At 37.4% G+C, this 16,067-nt stretch overlaps 1 protein-coding gene across 5 annotated transcripts in view; it reads right to left on the bottom strand.

Annotated features, from left to right (window-relative positions):
- Nucleotides 1-16,067, bottom strand: part of USP6NL (USP6 N-terminal like) — a 111,243-nt gene that overhangs the window by 21,368 nt on the left and 73,808 nt on the right. For all 5 annotated transcript variants that reach the window (XM_021530972.3, XM_021530975.3, XM_021530974.3 and 2 more), the window contains 5 exons: nucleotides 14,628-14,708; nucleotides 6,365-6,472; nucleotides 4,347-4,456; nucleotides 2,067-2,115; nucleotides 309-429 (listed from right to left, as the gene is read on the bottom strand). In XM_021530972.3, the coding sequence (XP_021386647.2) occupies nucleotides 309-429; nucleotides 2,067-2,115; nucleotides 4,347-4,456; nucleotides 6,365-6,472; nucleotides 14,628-14,708 (469 nt within the window). The remainder of the gene's footprint in view (nucleotides 1-308; nucleotides 430-2,066; nucleotides 2,116-4,346; nucleotides 4,457-6,364; nucleotides 6,473-14,627; nucleotides 14,709-16,067) is intronic.

Genomic DNA, 16,067 nt, shown 5'->3' with positions numbered 1-16,067 from the left:
CACTACTATTTTATTGCTATATAGATGTCTACATAACCAGTTTTCAATTGGTTACATTCCCTGAGAGAATAAGAGAAGAGGAAACCATCTGATTTTCATTAAGAACTATTTGAAAGATATCACATATAAAAACCATTACTCTCTCTTATGGATGAGAGCTTCAGTAACATTCAATACCTCCCCCAAGTATAAAGCTCTCATTATGTTTTATTTTTGACCAATCAGAGCAGAACAGTTTCATTTTCAAATAATTTACAGCTTAAATAAGATAGGTTGAAACCTAAATACACTGACATGAAACTCCATACCATGCATAGCGTGCTTTGGACCAGAGAGAAGTTTCACCAAAGCCCAGAAGGCATCTTCTTCATTCATGAACATCAGGAGCAAAGCTGTGATCTGGCTCATTCCCTGACAGTATCCAACTTCCTGAAAATCATACAGTGGACATATTAAAATGCTGGAAACAAAAGCTTCATAGCCATAAGCTTTTAGTTTTTCCTTGAGTTAGTGGAGGAAAGATGATGCCTGTTCTGCTGGCAAAGCTTCCCACCAAACACACTTCATATTTAAACATTAAAAATATTGATTGATAGAAGGGATGATGCACAACCCCCTCCAACTGAAAAGTAACCTGGAGGTATTGATTGCTCATTAAAACTCACTACTGAAATCCTTGGTCAGTACTAATATTTTCAAGTTACTGTATCATATTTTTGTCTAATGGATGCATTTCTCATTTAGTTTTAATTTTGGGGTTTTATGGAGGGTGAGAATATCTGGCTTTATTCTTGTTTACAGTAAGGGCACCATCAGATAAACACAGGATTTTTCAAGAGTGACTTTTAACTATAAACTTGCTCAAGTTTAGCAGCCCAATAGCAAGCAACTGTAATAAACCCAAAGAAAAAAATATTGTTCCAAAACTGAACTTAAGTACTTCCTCTGCTATTAATTCTGAATTTTATGGCAGGGACCAGCTGTCACTATCATTCAGCTGCAAAGATAACCCCATCAATAAAGTATTTGTAAGGACAATTACATAATTGTTGAGGAGGTTTTTTCAGGTTTACAAGTTCCTATCACAACTTTGTTCTAGAGATTAAACCAAAGCATAAGAACTGTGATACATTAAGAGGAAAAATACAACAAGAAGTGCAAAATAAAAAGTTCACTATAATACTTTCATCATTACACTCTGATTATTGATTTTAAACATAATTATTCATGCAACTTGAAAATACCAGTCCAATATTTTATACAAGGTAGAAAAGGTCAGACAGAAAGATTACATTTTCTAGAACTTTGAAAATATCCAAACAAACCAGTATTTAATTCAAGTACATGCTTTAATTTCTCTTTCCTCTTCTAAAACTAACATATTTTATATTGACTTCTAGGGAGTTGCTAGTGGATTTAAAATGGAAGATGTACAGAAATGCTCAATATGGGCCCAGGGAATGAGGGGACAGTGCATTAAAACCCCAGTTAAATGTGGACATGAAGGCACTTCTTTTTCTTTTATTTTTAGATACAGCCAAAAGACATTACAAAATACATAAGCTTCTAACCCTGTTGATATAGTCTGGAAACCCCATTCTAATAAATCCCATTCAAGACTGCAGCCAAGACCAAGCACTTATGTAAAGAAGATGCAACCTTTTAAACTAATTCCAAATTTTTAAAACCTTTCAGGTTATGAAATACACCTCTGGACTCCAACATGCATCTTTCTGCAGAATTTTCCTCCCCATCATTCAAATGAAAGGGATGCAGATAACATAGTGGGGGAAAATATCAGTCACATAACACTCCAGCACAACACAAATTCATTATTCTTATTACAAACTGTAAGCGTAGTTCAGTCTGTCCAGTAAAACTCATAATTCAGGTGCTTTATTTTAACTTCAGCTCAAAATATGTCAACAAATATTTTTTTTTCTATGTACTTCCAAAGGTCTCTGAAATGTTTGTTGTTTTTTTTTTTAAGGGAGAAAGAAATGCAAGTTATTATCGTATAGCACATTTAGAGAAACCAGATTTAAGTGTGAAGGAACACAGCTTACCGTATTATATATGGAATATGCAGCTAAAATATGGAACAAAGATTGTTGCCTGGAGAAATAAGAGCAGAAAATGAAAATACTATAGCAATATATTTTGTAAAAACAGAAAAACATAGAAGTAGTGAACTGCATTTTGGAAAAATGTTTTCCCAATTTAACTTGTCTAGTACTAAAGAACAGGATAAACCATACTTCACAATGATAAGTGCTTATGATTTCTAGTCTGTTTTGTAATTAGCACCTTTATGATGTTTTACATGTTGAAATGTTTCAAAAATTACCAATATACTTTAGAAGAGAGTGGTGGCACATCATCACATTTACAGACAGGTAAAGTGAAACACTGCATGGGTGACATTTGAAACACTGATTTATTCTGAATGCCAAAAATTAAATTCCCCAAACCTGTTTTCTGTGCTTGCAGAACACTAACAGCTGTTACTGATTCCAAACAGAGATGTAGAAGTGAAGATGTGAAATACACAAGGCAGCCACAAAGGTGTCTTAATCTTGGCACTGAAATTAAAGTTTGCTCTAGTGACTGCTACTGTCAAACTGAAGAAAAACAATATTAACTCTGGCCCAGCATCCTGTGCTCAGCCCTCTGTTGATCTCTGGGTACTTCAGAGCTAGAATTACAGAGAGATTTGTAGAGGTCCCTTGCTTTCTGTAAAACAGTGTAACTTGTGAAGGTAGCCAGACAAAAACCCCAAACAACACCAGCACAACTCTGCTCTTTCCAAGCTGCATGTGAAAGTAACAGTGGAGAGCTCTCATAATCAACTTTTAAACTCACAGCTAATTTTTGTCACCTGTTCAGGAGAGAATCTGGATACCTGAATGCCTCCTTTCATCTACAAGTAAAACTACAAAAATTTAACAGCAGAGTTTTGCATATTGCCCTTTTTCTGTCCAGTGAAATTTTCTCCGTGTTACTAATCAATTAATGGAAAGAGATATTAGCAGGCTAAATAAAAGAAAACATAAGCCAGAAGGTGTTTATTTTCTTTTGGGAAGAGGATTTATACGTTAAACTTTATACTTTAAAATCGGAGAATTTTATCAAAACACCTGTATTGCGACATTTTGGTTTAAGAACTGAAGTTTAGCCATTCTTCAGTAACCGAAGTGTTATAAGGTACTAGACATTAAGTTGGAGCCTCATTTACAATGACAAACTAACAGGTCCCCAGTGAACACAGGAACCTCCTGTACCCTCAGCTGACCACATGAAACTGAGCAAAGGAGCTCAATCTCAATCTCACAGTTCCATACACAGAATAACAGTGATTTCAGTATTATTTACACTAGATGGTAGCACTGAAGACCTGTAAAAGAATGAACTTTCAAAGACATACAGTCTACTTAAAAGTCAAACAAGCAATTGACTTACCCAGGGGACTTTATTTCATTGCTATGTGAAATGATTTCTGAATTTTTCATGGAGGCATTGCTGGAAATGCATAATATATGTACAGTAATTCCAAGATCTATTCCAAGTGTGAAATTGCTTTAGGCAACCAAAGGCTTTCCTGTGGACTCTGAGGGGGTGGTTACACCAGCCACAGGGACTGGAGCTGGCTCTGCTTGTGTTAACCCCAAACTGAGGAGGCAATGGGCTTCTGCTGACATCTGAAATGTGTGCACAGAAGGAAGAGAGGCCCAAGCAGCACAGGCACTGCCAGCCCTGCACAAATGGATCAGAACTGCACTGGCTGCACAGAACCACCTCAGCCTGAGAATCTCTGCTCTGTGCTCCTCCCTTACAGCCATCTGAGAAATTCCCCTGGTTCAGGATTTTTCCACAAAATATCTAGAATAATAATGTAAGAAAATGTTTCTTTTATTATCACATTAAAATCCACAGCTCTGAGTACCATTTTTTGAGAACAGCACACTGTCATAAAATCTGCCTTGGCAAGAAAAGGAGATTAAAAACTGAACTAATACAGAGACAGAAGGGGAAAAATACCCTCTTCTTCTCATCAGGGTGCTGATGCTGCAAGCAAGCAACAATACTGATGTTTGCATCCCCACTTTTTTCACTATTAAGCATTTTTAAAGATGACAGCTGCCTAATATTCCTCCTCTAGTGGCAGCAAAAAAAAATGAAACAAAACCTTTTGAAGAAATCCAAAAGCACCGTGGCCTATAGTTGTCAATAATTAAATGCTCACATACAAAAATACTGCTTTATTTCGTTCTGAATTAGATAATGGGAGAAAAATACAGAATCCAAAGGAAGGCTAAAATCTCTTTTTAAGTAAGAAGTTTACTCACTTCACACCATATCTGTCCCGGAACATGATGTTGTCTCGGTATGTGCGGTTCACATCGAGGTCAATTTGTCGAATGTCTGGCGAAGACCCTCGTGCTTGATACTTCAATTTCTGGGAGTGCAGGAAAGAACAGAAGTTCAAAATTGTGAACTCAAAAAAAGCAGAAACCTGCCTGACTGTACAGCTGTGTTGAATTAATTGCCATCATGTGATTTAAAACAATACAGAATAGCAACTTGCAAGATTAACAGTTTTAACTTCCAAAATAAGCATATACATGTACAAATTCTATGAGTCAGAAACAGCCACAGAGTAAAGATGTAGAAAGACCAATCCTATAATACACATTTTTTGACACATCATTCATGACTCATATTTAAGGCTGCTTCAGCATTTTAAATTTCTTTTGTCATTTCTGAGGCAGGCACAGTACTAGAGAAAGAAAATAAATTTTATTACTAAGGAACAAGATCCTGAGATGCAAGTGCTCTAGACTAGGCTTTAAGCAAATGATTTAGTGTGGTTTTCATACTTTTCCTGTCTTTTTCTCTAGCAGAAGTAATAGCTACATAGCTGCCAGTTATTACTTAAATATAGATAATGGACATTTCTCTAGTAATTTTCTCTGCCTTTCTGTTCTAAGCTAATTTAGCTGTAGAATATGTCTGCTTTAGCACTTGCTTTAGTGTTTTATAATTAAATCCATTTTTGTAATTGAATACTTATGAAACCTGCACAGGTTTAGACTGACACCTTATTTTTTGCACTTAAAATAATTTTCTCTTGACTCTCATTCATTTATTCTCACTTCTGTCCGTAAAAGTTGAGTTTACAAGACCCTGGATTCAATATGGTATTTTTAAAACATTACTTCTATTAGAGAATACCACAGACAATCAAAAGGCAAAACTCTACAGACTCTGGTTGCAAGCAAACAAGAGTAAAGTAAAAAATGCTAACAATAAAGGGATCAAACAGGGAACAGTAACATGCATCAAGTCTATTGAACACAACCAGAAGCTTTAGGCACATGAGGAATTACTTGTAAGTCATTAAACCAACACAACACTAACCACAATCTCAGCTATGTACACCTTTCAGTACAATTTAAACTGAACACCCAGACTGATTTGTCCCCCAGACAGACAGAAAAGCAGCAAAGGGAAAATTTCTAGTTTTAAATACGTATGGTTTGATGGAATATCGGAAGAGAAGCAGCCTAAGCCCTTGCAATCATGGCAGCTTCTTCACATGTGAGAGAACAGAAAGGTACCAAAAGTGTGAGAAACAGGAAAGACAGAAGGTTAAGAACTGGAATTTCCCCTGCAAAGAGAACTGAAAAAAGCTGTTTGACCTACAATAGATGTGTATTATCCTTCTGACTTTAAGGTGTGCAGTTTGTAAGTGATACTTGCAGTGAGCAGTGTTAATATCACTTCAGGAAATAGGAAAATAGAGAGCAGGAAGATGAGTATAACACAAATCAGATAATGATGGGAGAAATTCCTTCTACTTCTGTATCTGAACTACAAACATTTCTTTGTTTTGCATTGAGCATTAGATGACATTAATAGTTCCTGAATATTATTCCACCTATTTTTAAATGCTTCTAATTTTACTTGGCAATCTTTCTCACAACTACATTATTCAGCATAACCTGTTGTTACCTCCTTTGGCTCTCCCACTAGTCTTATTGAGGAACTTAAAATATAATAGTCAGGAAAAGCAGCCTGTTAGACTAAAGAGCATGAAATATGAGGAAGGTAATAAACACCAAAATTTAAATAATATCAATACCAACACCCATCTTCTTTCATAAGAATCCTCATCTACTCAGACTCAATCTCAGCTCAGCTTTTGAGTACACAGCCTTTTCCCTAGCTAAAATAAACAATAGATTGCAATATTATTTCTAATTTATTTTTTTAACATTGCATAACAACAAATGCTTAATAAAGTTTGTAGCCTTAGTACCTGATATTTTAAAATTAATATTAAGTAGAAATTCTACAAACTCACATTATAAAAGTCTTTCATTTCTTCTTTCATCTTCGGAACATCAAGCAACAAAGACCAGACTTGCCCTCTCAACTGCAGTGGGATCCCTTTATAAATTCTCCTATGAAACTGCAAAACAAAAGAAAAGAAGGTAAAAATGCAGCACAATTTACAAAGCTCTGAATAAAAGGAATAGTGATGCACAACATGCTGAAGAGAAAAATGGAATTACACTGAGCACCCTAGGAAAGAGATGACCTGCTGGGGACAAAGTGTTTCAGTGTGTTTTGAACAATGTGTCCAGCAGTAACATTTGGGACCTCTTGACAGAATCCAGAGGCACAGGGACAAAACAGACACATAGGCCAAACCATCCCAGGTGATGTTTTCAAGCCAGGACTTTCGCATGTAGGAAGGTTTGTCAAAATTGTATCACCTTTGCTCAGCAAATTTTGTAATTTAGATCCCAAAAATCAGATTCTTAGCATCACTATTTCAGGATAAGCCACAAATAACTCACTGTAATTACAGTCTATAAATAGAAATAGCAAAGAAAGCAAGCAGCAAAATCACAAAGCTTTAAAATTTATCAGTAAAAATCCAAAAGCAGAACTGATTTTTGAATTCTTCTAAAACTGCAACAGTATGCTCAAATCTATGTATGCAAGGAAACAAACCTTTTGTGAGATCACAAAAAACCAGAATGTGCCATTTCTAAAGCTAACAGATTTCACATTCTATTTCTAAACTAATAATCAATCTCCTACATACATATTAAAACATTTGCAAAAAAACGAACAAAAGAACACAAAAAGTTGTTATCATCTTTTGAAGACATATCTAAGACAAGGAAAATTAAAAAGACAACTCTGACACAGAAAATGAACCTTTCTGAAGTTAGGTTTTTACCATTATTTTAATGATTACACGGGGATACAGGTTTAAAAGAGAACAAACCACACACAACTGCTCTCAAATTTTTTCTTCATGTTTTATCCTACAATGAAGTTAGACTTTAAAAATTTCAGTTGACAAAGCTACCACTTCCTTTAAACATTTTTATAAAAGTTATGTTTGCAGCAAGAAATATTTTAAAAGCAATGTCCTCCTCAAAGACAGGATTGTTTTTCTTTTCACATATTTCACATCTCCAGTTTTGGGAAATTAATGAACCCCTCGTTGCAGGTTATTTCCAAACTTCCTGCCATTTGCAATATATCAGCTCTTTAAAGGTATTTTAATGCCAACAAGGATTTGTGTCTGGCTTGCAGAATCTGTAAGTCTTGCACAAGTAAGGTTATGAGTTTCTTCCCTTGTTCCTTTTTCAAATAAAAAGCAAACTTCTATAAGATACAACAGCCATCCTGGAGGCTGACTACAAAAAAAAAGTGTTGTGCTTCATAAAGAAAACTTTGTTGCATTAATACAAAGAATGCTAAAGCAGCAACACTTGCAGTGTGAGCACAGCTGTGCCAGTAGAGCTTCTCCTGTAAAGATGAAGAATAACATACAGAGAGCCAAAGCAGCCTTCTCTACAATGGATACCCCTGAGCTCAGGTTACACAGGATTTTAGTGTGTGTCAACCCAGACACAAGGGTACCTGCTTGCAGGAGAGAAGAAAATTTAGTCTTTTGAAAGTCAAACACCCCCAGCTGCAGTGAAGTTGTCCTAGGAAGAGATTAGCCTGTCTACTGGAAAGCAGAATGAGCCAAATTTGTAGTATCTTTTCTGGAAATTTGGAAGAAAACTAAGGAAAAAAAATGCAGTGATTTATGTCCTCAGTGACAGGTAGTTTTATTCCTCAGACCCATGTCCAGCAACAGAGTACCTTCACAATAAACATTTTTGTCAGCTAACTACAGTTTTTTAACTGATTTTCAAATGTCTCCAAGAACAGAACATTATTAATGAAGACAACTGGTTGAAGAATACATTCTGCTGTTGTATAAATTAATATTTTGGGAGAAGGTCAGGTAGATATAAAAGGCCAGAAATAATCCTTTATAATAATAGCTTCTTATCCAAACAGAATTAAAACAATTCAAACCATCCATCCAAATTGTGGAGTTGTTCAGGGGTTTTTTGGAAAATAAAACTGAAGGAGAAGAAACTCCAGTTTCAGAGGAGTCCATGGCATTTGCAATTTTTCCATCTTCTGCACTGCCTGGATTGAAACAGCCAAATGCTAGAAGAGCCCTTAAAGCAGTAAGTAAAAACTGAGACAGAGAACGGTAGAAGCACTTTTCACAGAAAAGTTTGAAAAGTTGCAAATATAACTTTAAAAAAAGCAGAAAGCACAGAGAGGTGAACAGTTTCATCAGCCAACTACAGCTATGCATTAAGAAAAGAAAAAAAAAAAAAAAAAAAAGGAGGAAAGCAAAGATTTTTAGTAGCTAAGTTCTGAACTGTTGCACTGTCTGGGAGAATAAACCCAAATAACATTCACAGCTTCTTGCAAGCCATTTTAGATCTGACTCTGCTGTTCCATCTATTCTTTTATCGAGGCAGAGAAAAAGCTCTCAGTCATCCCAAGTCATTATCAGATACTGCAGATACTCAGCAGAACACAAGACCAAAAACTTTCACCATCCGGTACAGAAGAGAGAAATGTCACTCAGTCATGGCATGGGCTCTAGTACACAAATAAGAACTAGCGTGAAACTAGCGTGAAAAATTTCATATCCAATGGAAAATTGAGAGGAGATACGCCAAGAGGGCTGTGCTGCCATCCAGAGTGATGTTAACAAGCTGGAGAAACGGGCTGCCAGAAACCTCACAGAGTTCAACAAGGAGAGGTGCAAAGTCCTGCTCCTGGGAAGGAACAACCCCAGGAACATCCCAGGGGTCACCTGCCAGAAAACAGCTCAGAAGAAAAGGACCTGGGGGTCCTGGTGGACACCAAGTTGAGCAGGAGCCGGGGCAGTGCCCTTGAAGCAAAGATGACCAGTGGTATTCTGGGCTGCACCAGACAAAGTATTCCCAGCAGGTTGAGGGAGGGGATCCTTCCCCTCTGCTCAGCACGGTGAGTCCAGTTCTCAGCACAAGACAGACATGGACACATTGCAAAGAGCTACAGAGATGATGAGACTTGACCACCCCTGCCATGAGGAGAGGCTGAGAGGGCTGGGACTGTTTAGCCAGGAGCAAAGAAGGCTTGGGGGGATCTTAGCAATTTGGCTGTAGCACCATCCTGAAGGGAGAGTGCAAAAAGGATGGAGCCAAGCTCTGTTCAGTGGTGCCCAGTCACACAGCCAGAGGCAATGGGCACAAACTGAAACACTGGAGATTCCCTTTGAACATCAGGAAACATGTTTTCACTGTGAGGGTGACAGAGCACTGGCACAGGTCACCCAGTCAGGTTCTGGTGTCTCCAACCTTGGAAATCTCAAAAGCCATCAGGACATGTCCTGGGCAGCTGGAGGTGGCCCTGCTCAAGCAGGTGCAGGACCAGGTGACCTCCAGGGGTCCCTTCCAACCCCAACCTTTCTGTGACCCTGTACAATTCTGCAGTTTTGTGGAAATGATACAACTGTGCTGCACTTTGGGGGGGGGGGGGGGGGGGGGGGGGGGGGTGGGTGGAATTCACACACACTTGACTGCAAAATTAATTTCTGATAATCACTCAGTTCCCAAACAGTTAAAGAAAATATAAATGAGCACACTGATTATTAGCTGCTGAATGTCTTTACCATAAGCACCATGCTAGTGCCCTCTGCTGTCTTTTATGTCCTTATGTAATGCCAGGTAAAAAATCTGCTGAGAAATGCTGCTTGTATCTATATACTTGCAGAGCTCTCATCTAATTTCCTGCTCTCTCCAAATTAATAATCAAAAGAGAAAGTAGAAAATTCAGGAGGTTACTTTTTTATTCTGCTTCTGGGAAGGTGAAATACTGAGTAGTTTTAAATAATTTCTGCATATTAAGGCTTTCTTAAGGTAATTGCTCAAAACAAAGCACAAATACATAACTCAGAGTTCAGATAAAAAGACACAGCTATGAAAATACTCATCATTTAAAGAATGGGGTTATGAGATCTGGGATGTTTCCATCAGCACAGGACATAGAAAAAAGAAAGTGATCCTCAATACATACAAACACAGGATACACAAAAATACAGTTTTTTTACAGGTTCTGTAGCACATCTAAGCTGATATTCAGCCAAGGAGAGCAGTCAAACTCTTGCAATTATTAATGAGATGGTTAATCCTGAAGTAGGTAGGAGAAACTGACACTAAATGAGGCCCTATCACCTGGGAATTCAAGGGAGCTTCTCATGCAAAACCAAATTGGACCAATAAATACACTGAATATACAGAATGAAATAAAACCCTTATAAAGTAAGAGGACAAAAAACTTAGCTATCATCTCAATGAAGGCCATAATATCCAACATGTAAAAACACCTGAAAAACATACAACCTTCCCTTCATTGCCTGGCCCCCATCTCTCCAGCTCACAAACCCAACTGGTTTCTGGAAAGAGAAATGAGGCCACTGTCACACAGCACTGGCTTGAGGAGTGGCAACTGGCAGCATTGCTCCTGCAAGATATAAAGCTGGTTTTCTTGAAAACAAAACTCTCCCAGCTGTCAGGCAGAGCTGCACAAGTAGCAAAGGGACTCTGCCACCTCAAAAAGAATCTGTGATGAGAAGCATAAGAATTAAAATCTGAAGTCTCACAAGAAAGTATATTTATAATGAAAAGAAAATATATTTATAAAGGCTGCTGCCTTTAGAGGTTCTTCAGCTTCTGTGGGTTGCATAAAAGGAAGAAAATGTGCAAATAGAAGAGTTGCTCCATCTCATTCAAAAATCTCAGGAATGCAAAGAGGGTTCTTCATTAGGGCTCTGTGTCCAAACGAACTGGAGACTTGATTATTATACTGTGTGTGAATGCCAGAACAGCTGGAAATGGCAGCTACCCTGATTGTTTCTCTTCTTCCTTTCCCCTTCAATTTGGGCAACTTCAATCACAGATAGATGAAGGCAGACAGGGAAAGACAGAAATACTTTGGTGGAAATACTCAAATGGGAATACAACATATAACAATTTTATTTAATCTTTCCTGAAAGTTATGATCATACTAAGCCAGGAAGGATTTACTATCTGTGGGTGGTTGATTGTACCCTGAACTACTAAGCAGTAGAATACAAATAGGAAATAAGAGCACAAACTAGAGAAGGACCACGCTGAAATACAAACTTTGCTGCTCTGTGACACTTCCTGCATAAGAAGTGACTGATGGGGAGATGAAAACTTTATTCTGACAAATATCAATCAAGCAAAGACACAAGGGCAGTTACACACTTCAGAGTGCTATCTGTAAGAACCATGAAAACTCCACTGAAAGAAATGCCTAAATAACCACACAGGAATCAAGGAGTTTTATACACAAAGAGCAAGTCAGACAAAAGCACCAGGAGGCCTTTATGAATGAACAGAAGTGCCTGGGCAATCTCAAACAGAAAAAGGAAGCCCATGGGGGGAAGCAAGGACAGGAAGTTTGGAGGAATACAGAGAGACCATCCAAGCAACCAGAGATTAGTTAAGAAAGCTGAAGTCCTGGTGAGATCAAATCTGGCCAAAAATATAAAGGCAACAAGAAAACCTCCTACATAAGGAAGAAATTCTTCCCTGTGAGGGTGGTGAGACCATGGCACAGGTTCCCAGAGAAGCTGTGGCTGCCACATCCAAGCAAGTGTTCAAGGCCAGGTTGGCTGAGGCTCTGAAGAAGGTGGCCCTGCCCATAGCAGGGGGCTGGAACTCTGTGATCAGTAAGGTCCCTTCCACCCAGGCCATTCCATGATTCTGTGATCCTACACTGTTATGGAGCTGTACATGGGCTCACTTTAATACATCATACTTCACTACCTCTATTAAATTACCCAAATATGGTAAGAGCCTGGCACATTTCTGGTCTCAATATGACAGTTCTTCCAATCTTTTTCCAATTCCTCATAGGCATACATTCCTAATCTCTATTCCCCACTTCATCTTTTTTACAAGGTTTAGCACAAGAGTTCTAATGGGAAAACAGTGTGGAGTTTCCGGATGCCTCATCTATTTCTTTTATCTATCTATCTTCTTATATATTTATTCTTCAGCAGTCAAGATCAGGAGAAGATGTAAAGTGAAGCATCTTAAATGCACACACCCACCCATCACTGTGTTAATGTTTTCTCATTAATTTTCTTTGGGAAATTATGACAGAAAAAAAAGTTGAGAAGCAGCCTATAAGCAGCTCTGCAAGAATACTGAAGGAAAACTGTAGTTTGCAATTAAGCATATGACAGTTTGGGATAATAGAATCCAATATATGGATTCATTTACAGTATGTGTGCAGAATGAACAGATTCCTTTGAGGTAAAGCTCTCTTAGCTGTATATTATGAAGGCTCATCACAAACAGGCTGTCCAAAATCCTGTATTTTGTACATACCTGCTGTATACCTGGGACCATCACTTTCTCTGAGTCTCCCTTCCTACCTACTTAATAGCACAGTCATGTCTCAAATGTGTCATTTTCCAAAAACAAGCCAATTATAATCTATAATCCTATAACATTGTTACTGTTGTTGTTGCTGCAATGTTCCCTTCAGTGCTGTTTCTAAAGAACATTCATTTCAGGAGCAGCCTGACTGCACAGAAACCATGGCAGTGTCAGGTGATGTGAGTCTTGTAACACACAGGCTGTTCATTTTCTTTAGCAATTTGTTCCTCTAACATTAACCACTTTATCCAGTCAAGTGAAGACAGAAAATAAGACTCAGGAACTGTTCCTGCAACTACTCCCTTCCATGTTTCAAGAATGTGAGCTTGGAAAGCTGGTGCTTTCTTTCAACACACAGATAAAAGCTGCCTTTAATTGTGAGTTTTGCACAGTTCTGAGAACATGGTCAGACTTTCCATAAAAAGCAGTGACAAATAATGTCTGGCTTTCAACTGGATGCTCAGGAGGAGCAGGCAGCTGATTCTTTATTCTGTATCTTCTGGTTCACTTAGCACATAAAATGTGAGATAGAAAAGGAAAACACCCTTGTTTTTTAAACCTCATGTGCTTCACTAGAGTTCCACAATGAGTGAAAATTTTTCCTAGCCTCAAGTGAAGTTCATCCCTTTATGAACATATTGAATTATTCCGGCCCCTATTTATAGTTCAGTCTATAATTTGTTACATGAACTGAAACTCTTTCTGCTCAGCTGATCTGCCAGACCTTCTGCATGCCTGGTGAAGAGAGGATTATTTATTTAAGTCAGTATCTCGTGGACTGATGTCACCAGTGGCTAAAGAGCACAACCACTGCTGCTTAGATGACACATGGTTATCGTGTTACCTGAAAGGTCATATTTAACATTCTCTTTGCAAACAAAGCAGCTGTTATAGAGGTTTTTTATTGTCCCTTTGACTTGGGAACACATTTGGTCTTAAAATCTCCTTACTGCTACATTAACAAAACAAAGAAACAAACAAAGTCACAAAACAGTTAAGACCCCTAATTTCTTCTCCCAGAGAAAATGGCAGGAGAAAAAGTAGGATTATAAGAAAAAACTTTGGGAACAAGTAATTATTTTTCATACATTCACATCATATTTTAAGAAAATGGACTTTCTAGATTCTGAGCTATGCCAACAGAAGACCCAACAGAAAATGCAAGGACAGCTTTTGTTAAGCTGTCCTGTGTTAAAACAGCTTAACACAAATCTTAAGCTGTGCTGAAGAGAAGAAGGAATCTGAATTTGGGATTCTGTGCATTATCCACCAAACAGCCACAAGACCAGCTATGAAACCTCTCCCACAGCCCAGTGCTGGGAATACAGCCTCTCCAGCAAATTTTTTTCCAGCTGAAATTCTTCCATAATTTTAAGATGACCGAGACCACAATTCCAGCAAATAAACTGTTCATACGGAAGTCCCCACCTAGCTTTAAAAGCAAGTAAAATATTTAGTACTTAATGGCACGCCTGACATGACAGTCACTGTCCACAGATCATTCTGCACACATGAATACAATTCCTTGCATTTGATCACCAGTTTTATTGGGTAATTACTATTGGGTTATTAGGTATTATTACATTTTGGAAGAACAAAAACCCTTTTTCTTTCATTGTGGGGTTTGGTGTTTTTTTCAGGTATTCTTTCATTGTGGGGTTTGGTGTTTTTTTCAGATATTCTTTCATTGTGGGGTTTGGTGTTTTTTTCAGATATCATACACAGGCAATCTAATTTCAGGGTATACATTCTTTCCAAAATGACAGCCAATAACAAAAGCATACAGAATTTTACCTTTTCACTATTCTTGTATTTTTCCCAGCTTTTCAGCATCTTAAGCCATTTTGTAGTTCTTTCAATTTCAAGATTCTTTTGCTGAAAAGGAATTAGAAATTTTTAGTATCTCCAAAATAAATGCATTTAAAGTTGTCTATGTTTTCCTAAAAAGAACAAGAGAATGTTTAAGAGAGCATTATTAATTTTTTTTCAGTCATCTGGGAATGGCAAAGAGTAACATCAGTTCATTTAAAACACCCAAAAAACCAGCCAACCAAAAACCAAGCAGAAACTCTTATTTTCAGCACTATGGACAAATTGTATTTTGTAAGAAATTAAGTACAAGATTTCTAGAAGTTTCTTTTTTACATATTTGGTAAGTTACCAAAAAAAAACCCCAAAACTTCTATTTGTTTTTATACTCAGTTTTCAGGCAAATAATTTCTGGTGCAAGCCACTTAAAGTTAGTTGTCTCTGAAATGATCTTCTTTCCCCAGACTTGCCCTGAACATCATTAGCTTCTGTTTGCAAGTGGTCACACAAACCATCCTTTCTTAAAAGGCACAAAGTTAAAAATGAACAAAAACAAATACATGCAAGAGCGACAGCACAGAAGCAGAAGTGAGAGTAAGCTTTAATTTTTAGACATTAAAAGCTAGAAATCCTTGCCATAAATCTCCTCCTGAAGAATTCAGGCACATTTTCATCTGAATTACCCTGTAACTTAATATCAAGGATTTCTTCTGAAGATTTATTAGCTTAAATTTTATTACTAACAAGAATATTTCAGTAACAAGGTGATGGAATGAGAATCCAAATCAAAACAAACCCCATCTTCTCAAAAGAAATGGTTACATTAAGTAGTCTAGCAAGTACAGCCCTACTACCTTAGAGACTGCCCTTCTGTCTATGAAAATACTGCCAGAGTCGCCATTAACTTCTTGAATTTGGGAACCAAACAAGCACTTGGAATCAGCCATCTTAGCCCATGGAATTTCAAGGCACATTGGTACCACACAATCAAAAATCTGCATTTGTTAGCTCCAGTGATAAGACTTTTAGCACTTCTTTTTACAGCTCAGTTTTACATTTTGCAAAGTATCTCTGATTATACTACAAAGTTAATAGTTAACTGTGTGTTGTTACATGTTTTTAATGAGACTCTTTCAACTCTCAAAAAAGCTTTGGAGCAGAAGATCCAGACTGGAAAGGTTAAAGCAGAAAGATGTATGTGTGTGGCTACTGCTTTCTATTCAGAGTTGAATATAAAAGAAGTATTTAGTTTTATTGTAAAGGACAGCCCCTCTACCTCTAATTTCAAATCCAGGGATTAATAAAGACAGGAAGGATATTCATATGGTTAGTGATTCAATCTGGTAACAATGTAAAAGTTTAATTTTAAAGTTCTGCAGGATACTGAATAGTTATAAATACTTTCATTAAGTATTTATAAAGTCA

This window comes from Lonchura striata, chromosome 5 (genome assembly GCF_046129695.1).
Source record: "Lonchura striata isolate bLonStr1 chromosome 5, bLonStr1.mat, whole genome shotgun sequence".
Lineage (NCBI taxonomy): Eukaryota > Metazoa > Chordata > Aves > Passeriformes > Estrildidae > Lonchura > Lonchura striata.
Note: the sequence above shows the minus strand (reverse complement) of the source record. Positions and strands in the feature narration are given on the sequence as shown.